Source organism: Struthio camelus, chromosome 13, assembly GCF_040807025.1.
Source record: "Struthio camelus isolate bStrCam1 chromosome 13, bStrCam1.hap1, whole genome shotgun sequence".
In the NCBI taxonomy this organism is placed as follows: domain Eukaryota; kingdom Metazoa; phylum Chordata; class Aves; order Struthioniformes; family Struthionidae; genus Struthio; species Struthio camelus.
Window position 1 is genome coordinate 483,275 of NC_090954.1, and position 15,592 is coordinate 498,866.

The window sequence follows — 15,592 nt, forward strand, 5'->3', positions numbered from 1 at the left end:
GGGCCCTGGCGCGACAGCGGGTCCCTGTAGAGACACCGGCGCTTGGGAAAATAATTGTGAACGAAAACGCTGTGGCAGGGCCGGCCGGCGGGGCGCAGGCTGGGCCCGGGCTGCCCCGGCCTTCAGGCCGCCGCGCTCCCGGAGCGAGGCGCCGCGGGAGCCGGTGCAAGGGGCTGCCTGTGCGGGGCCAGCTGTGTGCGGCCAGCTGTGCGGGTCTGGTTGTGCGGGGCCGGCTGTGCGGGGCCGGTTGTGCGGGGCCGGTTGTGCGGGACCAGCTGTGCGGGGCTGGCTGCGTGGGGCCAGCTGTGTGTGCCCAGCTGTGCAGGACGGGCTGTGCATGCCCGCCTGTGCGGGGCCGGCTGTGGGGCCGGCTGTGTGTGGCTGGCTGTGCGGGGCCGGTTGTGGGGCCGGCTGTGGGGCCGGCTGTGTGTGGCTGGCTGTGCGGGGCCGGTTGTGGGGCCGGCTGTCCCGGGGGCAGGCTGCGGTGCGCCCCGCCCGGCTCCGCCCCCGTCCCGAGCCCCCCGCCCGGCTCCGCCCCCGTCCCGCCCGGCTCCGCCCCCGTCCCGAGCCCCCCGCCCGGCTCCGCCCCCGTCCCGCCCGGCTCCGCCCCCGTCCCGCTCGGCTCCGCCCCCGTCCCGAGCCCTCCGCAACGGCCGGCTCCGCCCCCGTCCCGCCCGGCTCCGCCCCCGTCCCGAGCCCCCCGCAACGGCCGGCTCCGCCCCCGTCCCGAGCCCCCTGCCCCCGCCCCGCCCGCCCCCGTCCGGCTCCGCCCCCCGCCCCGCCCCGCCGCCCCAAGCACCACGCCCCGCCCCGCCCGCCTGGGCCGGCTCCGCCCCCCGCCCCGCCCCGGCCGGCGCCCCCGGCCCCCTGGCTGGCGCCGCCCCGCGGCCCCGGCCCGTCCCGTCGCGGCCCGTCGCGGCCCCCGGCGCGGGCGGCGGGAGCGGGCGCGGGCGGCGGGATGGCGGCGGGCGGGCGGCGCGGCGGCGAGGAGCTGCCCGTGTACCTGGCGCGGCCGGGGACGGCGGCGGCGCCCCGGCAGAAGCGCGGCGGGCTCTTCTGCAGCGTCGAGGGCGCCTTCGAGAGCAAGACGCTGGACTTCGGGGCGCTGCGCGTGGGGCAGCGCCGCGCCCCGCCGCCCGGCCCCGGCCCCCAGCCCGGCCCCGACCCCGGCCCCGGCCCCCAGCCCGCCGCCCAGCCCCGCGACGACGCCGCCGCCGCCGAGGAGCCGCTCCAGAGCCGGGGCCCCGGCGACCGCCAGGTACCGCCGGGCCGGGCCGGGCGCGAGGGGCCGAGCGCGAGCGCGAGGGGCTGAGCGTGAGGGGCTGAGCGTGAGCGTGAGGGGCTGAGCGTGAGCGTGAGGGGGTGAGCGTGAGGGGGTGAGCGTGAGGGGGTGAGCGTGAGGGGGTGAGCGTGAGGGGGTGAGCGTGAGCGTGAGGGGGTGAGCGTGAGCGTGAGGGGCTGAGCGTGAGGGGCTGAGCGTGAGGGGCTGAGTGCGAGCGCGAGGGGCCGAGCGTGAGGGGCTGAGTGCGAGTGTGAGTGTGAGCGTGAGGGGCTGAGCGTGAGGGGCCGAGTGCGAGCGTGAGGGGCCGAGCGTGAGGGGCCGAGCGTGAGGGGCCGAGCGTGAGGGGCTGAGTGCGAGTGTGAGTGCGAGCGTGAGGGGCTGAGCGCGAGGGGCTGAGCGCGAGGGGCTGAGCGCGAGGGGCTGAGCGCGAGGGGCTGAGCGTGAGCGTGAGGGGCCGAGCGTGAGGGGCCGAGCGTGAGGGGCCGAGCGTGAGGGGCCGAGTGCGAGTGTGAGTGCGAGCGCGAGGGGCCGAGCGCGAGGGGCCGAGCGCGAGGGGCCGAGCGCGAGCGCGAGGGGCCGAGCGCGAGCGTGAGGGGCTGAGTGTGAGCGCGAGCGTGAGGGGCTGAGCGTGAGGGGCTGAGTGTGAGTGCGAGCGTGAGGGGCTGAGTGCGAGCGTGAGGGGCTGAGTGCGAGCGTGAGGGGCTGAGTGCAAGTGCGAGCGGCCAAGTGCGAGCGTGAGGGGCCGAGTGTGAGTGCGAGCGCGAGGGGGTGAGGGGCCAGGTGCGAGGGGGTGAGTGTGAGTGAGGGAGCGAGCGTGAGGGGCAAATATGAGTGGGGATGAAGGTGGGGTGGGGTGAGTGTGAGTGGGGGTGTGTGAGGGTGAGTGTGAGCTGGGGTGAGGGGCGTGTGGGACAGCACAGGGGCAAGTGTGCGTGTGCGAGTGCGCGACCGCGCGCCTGAGTGGGCTTGGGAACGCTGGGTGGCGTGCGCGGGGGTGCGGGTGTGCGTGCGGGCGCGGGAGGGGAGTGTGCGGGTGCTGGGGCGAGCAGGGGTGGCTGTGGGTGCGTGCGTGCATTATGGGCCAGGTGTCCTGGTGCCGTTCCGCTCCCCGTGGGACGGGGTCCGCCTCTGCTGCGGGCTGGGGTGGCAGGCAGTGCGGTGGGGTCCGCGGTGGGGAGCGCGGTGGGGAGCACGGCTGGGTCCACGGGGTCCGTGGTGGGGAGCGCGGCTGGGTCCACGGGGTCCATGGCGGGGCCCGCGGTGAGGAGCGCGGCGGGGTCCATGGGGCCCACGGTGTCTCTGTGCCCTGTCCCGCCGTCCCAAGCAGAGCGGGCTGGGGCGCTCCTGCCCTCCCGCATGAGGGACCCCTGGGCGAGCTCTCCCCATCCAGCCGCTGCGCTCTGGCTGCAGGGGGGCTCGGGCTCAGGGCAATGCTCTTGGCCAGGAGTTAAGATTTGGCAGTGGACAAATGTTGTTGCGTCTCGGAGGTTTGTTCCCGTTTGGGCCTCGCTTGCAAAGACAGATGAGGAGCGTGTAATTGCCACCCGTCGTTGTGATAAATAATAACTTGCAGTGGAAGTCTATTGCTCAGAACTGCAGACTGTGCAGACTGCAGCTGGAGTTCAGGCTGTGGGTTTTTTCATGCTAGCTCTGGTTAACCAGGAGGAGGATCTACAGTGTCCTCCTGTGTTTCTTTAATGGAAGGAAAGAAGGGGAAAGAAGGCCTTCCTGTCATCTTGTAGTACACAGAGCTCCTGCCTGCAAAATGGGATGTCAGCAATTCTTGGAACTAGAAGCAGAGTATCTGTTCTGCGTTACCAAGAATGGTAAAGGTGCGTGTCAGAATAGCTGACTCTTTTTTGCTACAGTTGGCCCTTTTATACTTTTATGAAAGGACGTCTTGTTTCCCCTATGCTTTTCTCCCTCTAAAAAGGGGTTTTGGAGTTGCTACTCCAAAACAGACTGGTTCTGATCCTGCTTTGGCACAAATCAGAAGTACTATAGCCGAAGCTGGTGATTCACATGGATCTGGAAGTGGCATCACCGAAGGCAGCATCAGGCACAAAGTTTCTAAAGTTATACTAAACTCAGAACTATTAAAAAGATATTCTGTCCTGCTCAGCAGTGTAGATTCGTCTGTCAGCAGTTGAGATTGCTTGCGTTTTTGGTTCTGATCCCGTTTATGCCAGCGTGACTTTGGCAGGAAGTGCATTAAGTTAACAGTACTGAGTAAGTCCTTCAGTTTGCGTTTTGGTGGGCTTACTGCTTGTTTGCAGATGAGGCAAGTGAGGCCATTCGCTGGCCTGTTGGTCAGTGAGTTTATTTGGGGCTGAACTTTTTAGTAGTCTTACAGGCGTTGGTTTCAAGGGCGAATGGGGCAAACAAATAAAGCACATTTTTAAAAACGGAAGCAAAAATCGCTTAAGGTAAATAGCTAGTCTGCAGTTTAGCCTGAAGAAGGTATGTAGTTGTCTAAGGGTTCTGCATATGCCCCAGTTCATGTCCAGATTACTAACCTTGATGAACTGAAGACATTTATGTTCTGGAGGACTAACCTCACAAGTTAGAGCCTGATGGGGGCAGAAGCAGTGCAGTGCAGAGGCCCTAATGACTTGGGCTGTCCTAATTTGTATGAAACCCATCAGGCTTTCTTCAAGGTCTCCTATTCTCTGTAGGAACTTCCAGCTGGACAACTCTTACTCCTTCAGTCTCTGCTTTTTGGTTCCTTGTTGGCACAATATTTGGTTCCTGTTCTTGAGCCTTGCACCTTTTGCAGGCCATTTTAGAGAGTTGGGAACAAAATTAACATTATTCCTATGAATACCAGCCTTGGCCATATGGTTTGAATTGCAGCTGCAGAACTGACCACTGCATTATCAATATTTGCTCCTGCTTGTTGGAGAAGAAACAGAAACTGAGACAGTCTGTCTGCAGACTTTGCTCTGGGCTCTTCTTTATTAGCAGTACCAAAAATTCAAAACAGTCTCGTTCCTTGTTAAGGTCTTGTCTAGACCCTTGTCTTCAGGGTTTTGTAGCTGAGGTTTTCCTTCAACAACTCCTCTCTTCCCAGTGATTCCGACTCTGAGATTTCTTCCTCTCAGGCCTTCCATCTGACAGGCATTGGCAACCATCCCCTTTTTATCTGCAGTTCTTGTCTAAGAAGGCGAGAAGCTTCATGTATGAATGTTCTGTGCCTGCACGATTAGGACAAATCATATGACTTAGTGCTACAACTTTGATGTTGAGAAGGGTCCCAGAGTACAACAGGCCTGACAGGAAATGCCAATCTGGCATACTGAGCCGCGCTGCGGCAGGTTAGTGTGAGTGTCTACCACCACAAAGAGTTTGCTGTGTTGAGCCCTTTGCAGACTCGGAGTGCACAAGGGCTCCTTTGTCAAGACAGATTGAACTTCTCTGAATAATTTTACAGATTAAGAAACAGACAGAGAGAGAGGTTAAGTGATCTACCCTTGGCCACGCAACTATTTATTGGGAAAGCTGAGAGTAAAAGACTTGTCAGTTCTTAATCCTATACACAGCAGACAGAATTGCATCCCCTAATTTTGCAGTGATCAGATTATTGGAAATACAAGACACCAACACACATTTTTTTGTAATAGCATTAATTAAAATTAAAGCATCGCTATTTCTGCAGGAAGACAATTGCAATATCTAATGCCCTGTGATAACGTGTCATGCCATACAACCTGTTGTGTGTATATGTATAATACAGGCCTAGGTAGATGTTTCAATCTCGCTTTATTACAGAGTCTACTACAAGTACAAAAACGAAGCAGTGGATTCAGCCACAGTGAAACGATACTGTTATTCTGCTACAAGTGTGTGTTTAAGAGCAGTTAGGTGTCTTGCCTTTCCTTCATCGATGTGAGTTTGAGCTTTACCAGTTGATTTGGGGATAAGAAAGGTAACTGGTCGCTCAGGCTAGAGAGTCAGAGGTGACTTAGATATGCTCTTGGCTGTGGAAGCTGGTGTGTACCTATGAGGAAAAATGAGCTTTCTAGATTCATCCCAGCTACCTGGTTCCAGTGCAGGACTACTCCAAGGAAGAGAAGTGCTTTTTCTCTGGTAAAACCAGGAGGCCACTTTGCTTGGTACAAGGATCTACCTCAAGGGTTACCATTGCAGAGCACTTGAGATTTGGATGAACACTGTTAGGGGCATGATTCTGCTAACTAAAGTATTCGTAAAGACCTTGTTTGGCGAGCACAGTTCAGTTCAGTGCAGGTTTCTATAAATAGTAGCCTACGTGGACTACACCCTTCTGAATTTTTCTAAGGTTTTTCTTAAGCACTGCCATACTTTTTGTCTAACCAGAGTGGATTATGTCACTTATTTTACTATACTGAAGTGAAAGAGTGTTTCTCTGCATCTCCTATGCAACACCCTCTGAACCCCTGTGGTAAGGACTAAGAATTTATAAATAGATAGCACAACACTTCACTGCTTGCCTTCAGCTGGGCACCTGTGGAGGCAAGGTGGTTTTAAGAAGAGAAAAAGTGAGCTTTATAAGGTAAAGGGACTCCTCAGTGCTCTCTGTCTAGTGAAGATGATGAAACAGAATGGTATAGTAGCCTCTTCCATGTACCTTCTTGCTGCTCAGCCATATAGATTCCTTGGTTTCTCATCCCTTTGTTCAACAAAACAGACCAGAAACACTTGGCCTGTTAAACTTATCCTCAGACTTTTTGTCCCATCCTGCTGCATGGTTCTGTAGTGAAGTCGTCATTTCCAAGGCAACTGGCTGTAGTCCCACAAACATGGGATTACAACTTCACCACAGGCTGAGGCAACTCTGTCAGCGAGGCTGCATGGGAGAAGGCTCCCACCCTCCAGCAGAAGCCAGTGGTGTTGGGCGAACGCCCACTAAGCTAAAAAGGGCCTGGGGTCCCTCCCCTTCAGAAAACCCGTTGATGCCAGTCATTTGCTTTTCCCTGGAGATAGCCAGCATCGCATGGGCCCCTCCAACATCCAACTCTGGGATACCATACAGATCTAGTGTATGATAAATCCCAGAATGACTTATAAGGCTGGGTTAGAGAAGGAAGCTTGAACTAACTCTGTTCACTCTTTTTTTTTTTTCCCCTCTTTCTGACACTCATGAAATTTTTTACAACTTCAGTCTTCAGCTTTTGTATTTCCATTGCCAGTGGTTTATAGCAGAAACAGCAAGCCAACAGCAGTCTTTTCCTTACCAGCGAACTTGGCATGATCTAACAATTGCAGTTGTGCACTGCCTTTCAGCACAGTTTAATATCTTGCATCTATACAAGGAATCATAAAGCACTTTGATAGTGTTAAATCATAACCTCAGTATAACCCCACACAGAGAGAGCTGAGGAAGGGGATTTGCTTTGGTTTTGCATTTTTTTTTAACGGAAGGATTTTGAGTTATGTTACTTCCGGGATTACTACAGACAATGGGAGCAAACCCAGGCCACTGGGCTAGTTTGTGCGATACAGATGCAACAGTGAAACCTATGTTATAATTCATGGAGTATCATGCTAAATACACTGATTTTTGTTGAAAAGATCCTGCACGTTTTTGTTTTTTTAGATAAATCTAATATCTGATGCACAACAGTAAGTAGTCAACATTTTGGCTGTTCATGCTAGGATGTAGATACTTGCCAGCAGTTATGCAAAACTATGAAGTGTGATAAACCATCTGCCATGTGTAAAAAGACGCAGATATTGGACTTCCTGGGAGTTGCTCATTTAGGGTTAGTTTTCTGAAGAATTTGGGGTCTCAGCTGGAGTTCCTCCTTGCTGCAGAAAGCTTTAGTTTTACTAAAAAACGCATCCTAATACTGAAATAGCTGGATTTATCACTGAAATCCTTTAAGTGATTTATCCTTGTGGAGATGGTCCTTGTCTTCCTTCTGTCCACATCCTTAGCTGTAGGTCCTCAGCCCTGTGCAAACCAGCTGACCCAGAAGGTGTGGAGATGCAGTCTGAGCAGGGAACTGATCAGGACACATGGGCACCTGGAGCATCTAACCAGAGCATCCACAGGGCACTGGGGCAGCACACTGAACTCACACAGCTGAGGCTTTGGAAGAACACTGACTGTTGTACTGGGTGGTGTATTCCTGAAAACGTCAGACTGTTCATGGAAGAACTGAGGTCTTTATAGAACTTTTATTAAGGAAAGAAACATAGTTTTGTAGTCAAGTGTAAAAAAGATGGATTGGTTGATCGCTCAGTCCTACATTGATTCAGCCTGTTCTCAGCCTTCTTGAAGCAAATAATTTTCAGCTGGAACAAGAGGAAAGGTAACCCTGTCAAAAAAGTTGTATCTGGCTTACCCTTCCCTACTGTATGTATTGTTGCTGACAGGAGGGAGAGAGTAGAGACATGCAGCCTGAGGTTGGAAGAGGCAAAGATTGCTCTGCTCAGCAGCTGTATGGACTTAGGTCAGCTGAAACTGATCGTGAAATATTTGACACCACGATCTCAGAGGGTGAGGACAGTGGAAAAAATAGCTCATTCCTGTAGGTAAAAGAGGCGACCCTTGTTTTAAAACTGCATATTGTTTTTGAGGTTGATGGAAAGCACAGTAAGACACGCGTGTGTAATATTGCCTGATGCTGCATCAGGAAAAGTCTGTTTTCATGAGTAGCTTCCAGAATAGTTGGAATTGTTTCTCTCTTGACCAGAGACCTGCAGTGGACTAGTGTGGTACTTAGGTGGGAGATGCAACAAGAACACCTACAATAGGATGTGTCTTCAGTGATTCGGTAGCTCTGCTCGCTCTTCTGAAGTGGCTCTGGATGATGAAGCCCAGCATGATACAAGGAGCCTGCTGGCTTTAGGGTGAGATGCAAAACGCAGGCCTAATTCCCAAGCATTTGTGCTCATGATAGATCCTAAGACCTTTCCTGCATAAAAATGACTCACGGTCTGTTTCACTGGCCTGGACAGATGAGCAGGGCACAGGCAGAGCTGGGCTGGGCTCTTCCGGTACCTGCTGGGGTGTTCCCCGTGGTGCTGTGGCTGCAGTCCCAGCACCATCCCCACCTGCCCTGCTGCTCTCCATAGGGCAGCCCCTGGCCGGGACTGCCCTGGGCTGGCCCCGTGGTGCGAGTGTGGCCTGGCTGCACGCCTGGGCCAGCGTCTTCTCCTCCTTTGCCAGGGCTCAGAGCTGGTTGCTGCAGGCAGTCACTGACCGAGCGCCCGGCTGTAACAGCCGCGACGGTCTGGGCCTGGCTGTGTGTGCGCTGGATGAGACCTCCTCCTGCAGGTGTCGTGGAGATCAGTTAAAACATGCAGAATATGGCTTAGTTAAAACTCTAAGAATGCAGCGTGGGGTGGTGGCCCCGAACAGGCCAGGAGAAGGGTTGAAGGGGGCCTACCACGTCCTACTCCTGCCCTCCTCCTCTTCTCACAGAAGTAGCAGCAAGCATGATATTTAAAGCAGGATGTTTATTACTGTAAAAGCAGAAACAGAACTGCAAGCTAGGTTTTCCCAGAAAAAAACATCAGCAGTTTGAATTAAGAAGGAGCAGGCAGGAAATAGAAATGGAAAAGTTCCATGAAACCCAAAGCAGGAAAATACCAGATGCAAGTACAAAGAGATAACCAGGAAGCTATCTGGTCTCCGTTTGCTGGAGCTTGCTGCGTGCATCAGATGAGATGCAGCTAGTGGGCTGGAGTGCACCCCAGGCAGGAGGGTGTTGACCAGCCATCTGGAAATCTACAATGTTTCTTCAAGAGCCAGCTCCCACCCTATTTAAGATTCCTGATATGTGAGATGAGGTCATTCTTCAGAAGAGCAGATGCATGCAGAGTTGGCCTCTCTTCACTGAATCAGCTAGCCAGGCTCTTAGTGAGACCACTCTACTGGTCCGTTCCCCTGGCTGCCCCAATGCTGCTCTGCAGGAGATGCCCTGAACCTGAGCCAAAGGCCAGATTCACCCTCTGCTGAACCTGCTTGGGAGCTTGTGGGACCAGCATTGGGAACTGGGCGGGAGGGAAGAGAGGGGACGTTAGCTGCACCCTCTGCTTTATAGCACACTGTGTTTACCTGCGTTCTGGTCTGTCTATCCCTTCCACCTTTGCGGTCAGCCCTGTGACTGACACCTAGTGGATAGAACAGCCAGAGCCCTTCAAGAACAAGGTGGTGTGGGTATGAAATAAAGCACGCTTAGTCACTGTGCCCATGTGGCTGAAGGTCTTCAAAAAGTCCTTTCAGAAGGGTGGCTTCCTACAGCCTCTTCTGGGATTCCTAGTCTGGGTCTTTGAATCAGAAGCTGGAAGAAACATAGAGCTTCTTAATGCAGCAACCCCATCACTTCAACAACGCCAGGCTTTTGTCTTGCTGGGAGCAGGGGAAAGAGATGGAAGAGGGCAAAGGGAGAGCCACCAGTAGGAGAGGGCTGGACGTATTCTGATGTGACAGGTCTGTGTCCCCTCTGTCATTTTTGCATTTGCTGAAACAAGGCAGTTTGCAGAAAGCTGCACAGCACATTCCCCTGTGTGAGGGGTAGTTCTTATGTCTCGGTGGCTTTCTGTTCCAGTGGTGGCCGTTTGCAGCCAAATTTGCTGCTGGAATCTGGGGCAGGTGGGTGGTTACTTAAATAGGCATCAGGACGTTCCAACAATACATGGTCAGCATCATCATGGAGTGGTCACTGGGGAGCATCCTGGCAGGCAACATCTAATTGATCAAAATATTTTGGGAGTCAAATTGTAGATCCAGTCACATGGATATTTTTTCTTGTTCTTGCAAATTCATGTGAATTTCCTTGAAATGCCCATTTTAGGAAAGAGGGAAAATGGTGAAAAAATTCTGAAATGTAGCTAAACATTTTGAGATTTTTTCAAAGCAAACCCTACTGCTTTTTCATTTTGAAGAGTCTTTATTGTGTTAGAAATTCCTTTAAGCATGTTTTATGAATACAAGTGAAAGTGTTAAATGCAAACTTTAGTACGTTTTGAAACGTTCTGGTTTGGCCACAGCAAAATAGTTTACTCTATCCAAAGTAATATTTTCCTTTTCCTTTTTTTATCTAAGATGTCAATGTCTCCAACAAGACAGAACAATCCCAACTCTGCTTATCCACAAGGTGGGAGGACATTTGTCTCTGGCAAACATTAAGCGTCTCACTGGCAGTGTGGATTGGGCTTTTGGGGACTTTCGTTTCCTAACATGTTATCTTGCCAGCAGAGAGGGAGCTTTCAAGACACAAATATTCCAAAAGGTTAAGAGGAAATCGTAGGCTGTAGCTTGGATTTTTTTTTAATTTCACTTAGTAGTGACTGCTGTTCTCTTCTTGTGCAAGGCCAGTTCCGAAATGATTCCCTCCTTATCTGCCTCATGTCAGTCTTCCCTATGGCGAAGTGTGCAAGAGTTTCAGTGGCCTCTTTCAGTCTTTCTTGCCTTTGCAGGAAGATTATGCTCACAGTCCTGCATGCCCACTAGGTGAGGCTGCTGGCCAGCCTCCATCCCCCTCCACACTGGAAGGGTGGATCAGTTCAGTCCAGAAGAAAGTCGTTCTCCCTTTTGTGAAGGGAGTTGACTTTGAAATGGTCTAATCCTCTTTGTAACCTATCAGCTTGGGCACAAACACTGAGGCATGAACTTAAAAATGAACTAGGAAGTTAATGATGCAGTTTCATATGAAAATGTGTGGGCCTTAAAGGGAGGGCATATGAGTTGTCTAGTGGGAAGCTGTATGCATCTGCATTAGAAACAGCTCTCTCCTGAAGCATTATTAATGATCTGGAAGGGAGATACACAGCATGTTAATGCCATTTTCAGATAACAGTGATATTATGACTGTCAGCTTTGGGGAGCGATGATACTGAAGAGGTCTTGAGGACTCAGAGATACGAGCTGGAAGTGACAAAATGAGATTCAACCTGGAAAAGTGCAAGCAAAGAGAACTGGGAAAAATAATCCAAAATGCGGATACAGAATTCTTAGCAAACACTAACTCCGTAACAGCTCTGGTGAGAGGGAGAGTTGAGTATCTGAGCATTCACCCATCCGTGTTGTGGAGAGAAGGGTGTGAGCTGAGGTTCCAGGAAGGGAGAGGCATTGTCCTGAGTCCAATATGTGCAGGATGAATCTTCACTTCAGTTCCAAAGAAACAGTGGTGAATGGGCCAGTTATGTAAGGAGATCAGCAAAGGTGATTAAAAGGTCAGAGTATTGATCTGATCAATACAGCTATTGATGGGAGTTAGTGGGGCAAACTTTTTACTGGTGTCAACCATACCAGTGGCCAGCTGGATCAAGACGGAGTGAATTCTGCTCAGGAGATGTCATAGCCACGTGAGGCGGAAACAAGAAGATCTGTTTGGGAGTTGCAAGAACATGGGAGGAGGAGAATAAAGGAGAAATGCAGCATGTGGAAACATGCTCTGAGAGCCTGCTGTCATTCTCAGGCATACTGGAGTTCTTAAGCACAGGAATTATCAAAATAAAGTCAGTGGTGTTATTGGAGAATGAAATCTTAAGTGCGTTGCCCAGGACGCCTCAACTCCTTATAGAGTGGAATTAAAACGTACCAGAGGTACGCAGTGCTTCTGGTTGGTTTTGGAATCAAAAAACACAGCAATGGGATCGGCTAGTTTCTAATCTGACTGAATGTATCTTTAACTGTTAAGACTAAAGAAAATAGCCTATAGACAGAAGTCACTAGTTCATATCCCCGGGTACTTGAGATGCCGCTATTTATATCCAGGATCCACAGAACAGCTTTACTATTGCCTCTCCAAACCTGAACTCCTCCCTCTCCTGCACTGCTTGCCATCTACCCTTTCTTTCCCTTCCTGCCTCTGCTGAGTCAGTGTGCCTTGTCGTTACAAATGGCATCAAAGCAAGGAGGTTTGATGATGAGAACAAGCAGCGCGAGACCCAGAGAAGTCATTTAACTCATGGCCTAGGCAGGGTGTGTGGCCTGCCCCAGAGGTGGTCTGGGTGGGTGCACAGCTTGCCACTGGACGGTCAGCCGCAGTACCCAGGACAGCCACCACAGAAGCCAGCCAGGGCTGCATTTCTGTTGTTACCTCTGCCAAGAGGAGGATGAGGGAATACGTTAAACTTCTTCCGCCAGGGAACAGTTGCTATGGTTGGATGGAGAAAATGGGAGGAAGAAACAAAAAACAAACATGCCGGCTGCCTTCCTGGAGACAGGGCTGAGAAGATGGAAAATATAACTGGAGCAATTGGCTTGTTTGGCTGGCCTGGCTAATGGCTGCAAGTCACGGCCAGCAGCATCTTTCTCATCTCTGCTGGGAATAGCTGAGTTTCATTTTACAGCAAGCGGATTTGGATCCAAATAACCTGTGTTTGCATTCATCTGGGAGGGAGAAAGAAATGGTGCTGAGCAGAGAGCTCAGATGCTCTCTCTGTTCATTGCTGTGCATGTAAGAGGAAACGAGATAGGTGTCTACTCATGAACTTGTGCTGGCCCTTCCGCACGGTGAGGGAATTGAGTCATTGCAGTGGAAATCCAGATGCTCTTACTGAGCCAAAGTTCCCTCTGTGGAGGGAGTTAAGTGCGAAATAGAAGTGATCTCCCTTTGGGTTTGGCTCTAGTGTTTTGCCAAAGACGAGCGTTAGTGGTGAGTGGTCTGCCTTGGCCCAGGTGCAGTATAGCAGGAGGGGAGGGGCCCAGGTCTTGCCAGGGTCACAGCAGGAAGAAGCATCCCTGGTGGGCGAGCCCTGTGGGCCGTCCCGCGTGATGTGCACCGTCGACCCCGTTACAGCAGATACTGCAGTATTCAGATACTTCACTGTCCCATCTCAGGTGCTGGTGTGCCTGCAGGCATTGCTGTGGAGACTGCAGGATGTGTCGGGTTGTATCATAAAATGCGGCAGTGAGAAGGATGGCATTGTCAGTTTGCCGTGTGTGCCTATGTCTCCAGCCCTGCTGATGTGTGCCAGGCCTCAAGAATATTGAAATTGGTTAAAAAAAAATGAGATTTACAAACGAGTAAGGCATGCTCTGCTCTCTTTGTTTTGCAGCAGCTGTGATCACTAAGAACATCCTACTTTGCTCTTGTTTCTGTGACTGCCAGACAGCCCAGGGGCTAGAGCTGTAGGGAAAGCTTTAAGGAATCGCTAGGCCTGTTGCGGACAAACATGTTCTTGTGCCTCATACTACAGAATTTAGAAAGTTTTTCTTCATAGTTGTCTTAAAATTTCATTTGTTGCACTTGGCTTTCATTTTTAAAAAGCAAATAAAAAAATCTTCCCCTAAGCCTCCATTCAGCTCCTAGTTCTCCTGGTTGCAGACTAAAACTTGAAAATTTAGCTTGAGTATCTGTAAGGATGCAGTAACCAGAAAGCAGAGAAGGGGAAGCAGAATGATGCCAGTCTTAGATTTTTTGCTAGGAAGAGATAAAGTGAGTTCACACTGCACAACAGGGCTTCATAGAACACAAGTGGAGAAAGGAAAAAACATATTGCACCTATCACATCACAGTGAAATAACTGAACCTAATGAAAATCCTGTTTCTCAACATACATGTTCAAGAAGTGAGGAAGGACCTGAATTTGGCTCAAACTTGCCAGTCATGCCAGAGTGATTTATGAGGGAGTGGGGAGAGAGGCCGAGGGGACTGAACTAGCACCATCGGATGCAGCACGTGCTCTGGTCACGTACTGGGAGAAACGCCATGCCACAGCGCCGTCCCTTCCTGTGTCACCGTCACAGCTGCGTTCACCTGCCATGCGGCAGAAGTTTGGATCTGCTCGTGATTGAGGTTTGGGTCCATTGGTGGTTTCCAACATCTGGTTTTCTCTGGGATCTCAAGTTTCTTGGTGGCGCGTGCAGGGAGCTGCAAGAGCCTGCCGGCTATAGCCAGCCACAGCCGGGGGCACCTTCGGTGCTGGAGCCACCTGTGCAGGAAGGGAGCTCTGGCTCTCCTGGCCTTTGCCAATTAGAGGAGTGGTGCCTCTTGGCTCCTAGCAGTCCCCTGGCCAGCAATATTACTGTATCTCTGCCAGGGCATGCAGCTAGGCTGCACAGCCCTGCGAGATCAGCAAGGCCTCGTATCCTTGCAGAGCTTCTTTTCTGCATGGGCTTTTTGCTGTGACAGCACTGCAGCCTGCAGCAGGGCCTTCAAGTCACAGCTGTAGACTGGGAGCTGTTTTTAAGCATTTGTTTCATGCCCTGGATCACCAGCCATTTAGCTGAGAGCCTCCTTGTTTAGTGTTGCTGGTGAATGCTCCCCACGCTCAGCATAAATCGAGCTGTATCGCCTTTCTGTGAGGAGGCTGCAGGGCCCGGGCTTCCCATGCTGGAGGGTGGAGAAGGTGTGTCATGGGACTGTGGTCCTCATGTTGGGCAGGAGGCAGCACTTGTCCCCAGCCAGGCTGGGCTGTGGGTGGCTGACTCCCCATGGAGGGCCTGAGCACCCACTGCCGCCGTTGCACTGCTTGTGCTGGGCAGCCCTTGCCTTCTGGCGTCGGGGAGAGAGAGGGTGGTGGAAGGGGCCGGCGCTGGCCCTGGGGCTGGCAGGCTCGGGCCGCTGAGGCGGGCTGGCCCAGCTCGCGGCTGACATCCTGTGGCAGAAGCATCCGTGCCTGGCGCCTGCTCACGGGCGCAGGGCATCCCTGCCGGGCAGAGAGGAGCGCGTCTCCTCGCTGCGAATTGGACGTCTCCCCGAGCACCCTCGTTTTCCCCCGCGGATCTGGCGGCGTGCTCTGCTGCTTCTTATTCTTCCCTGAATTGCTGCCTTAGTTTGGGTCCCACTTCTGCAGTCAAGTTTTAACCACTTGTCCCCCCACTCAGCCCTTTGCAGATTAAATATTTGTTGCCGCATACTCTTCTGTTCTGCAAACCCAGTGCCAGCTTTTTACTCTGTTGTGTTTCTGGCCTGTCCCCCTTTTTCCTCATGTAATTCCTGCAGTGAGCGTGAAAGCTCTCTGAGGGGCATCGTTTCCCCAGCCCTTCCCTCCCTTCCCCCTGTCCCCCAGAAAGGCTGTGTTCTTCAATGCAGGGTCGGGGGGCTGCTGGGGGGTATGAGGGGGAACAGCTTTAAACGCCATGGCCCTGGGAAGCAGCAATTTGTGAGTATTTCCGGTTATCTCTGCCCTGGGGAGAGCTGTGCCCTCTATACTGGCCCCGGGCGGCGCTCGACCCGCAGCCGGCGCGCAGAGCCCCTTCGCCGAGCTGTGCTCGGCGCGATCCCCGCGGCGGCAGGCTGCCGGGAGCCCCTGCCGCACCGGGTGAGCCGGCGGTGGCTCCGGAGGAGGAGGGGGCCGCCTGCCCCGGGGGCTGCAGCGGCTCGCCTGAGCCTCTCCCTGCGAGCGCCGGTGGGTGCTCCCTGCTCGGCT

The 15,592-nt window shown here is 53.1% G+C and overlaps 1 protein-coding gene across 1 annotated transcript in view; it reads left to right on the top strand.

Annotated features, from left to right (window-relative positions):
- The first annotated feature begins 945 nt into the window (after positions 1-945).
- Positions 946-15,592, top strand: part of DPYSL3 (dihydropyrimidinase like 3) — a 52,518-nt gene continuing 37,871 nt past the window's right edge. The window contains exon 1 of the mRNA XM_068959611.1: positions 946-1,258. Within this exon, the coding sequence (XP_068815712.1) occupies positions 959-1,258 (300 nt within the window). The 5' untranslated portion in view covers positions 946-958. The remainder of the gene's footprint in view (positions 1,259-15,592) is intronic.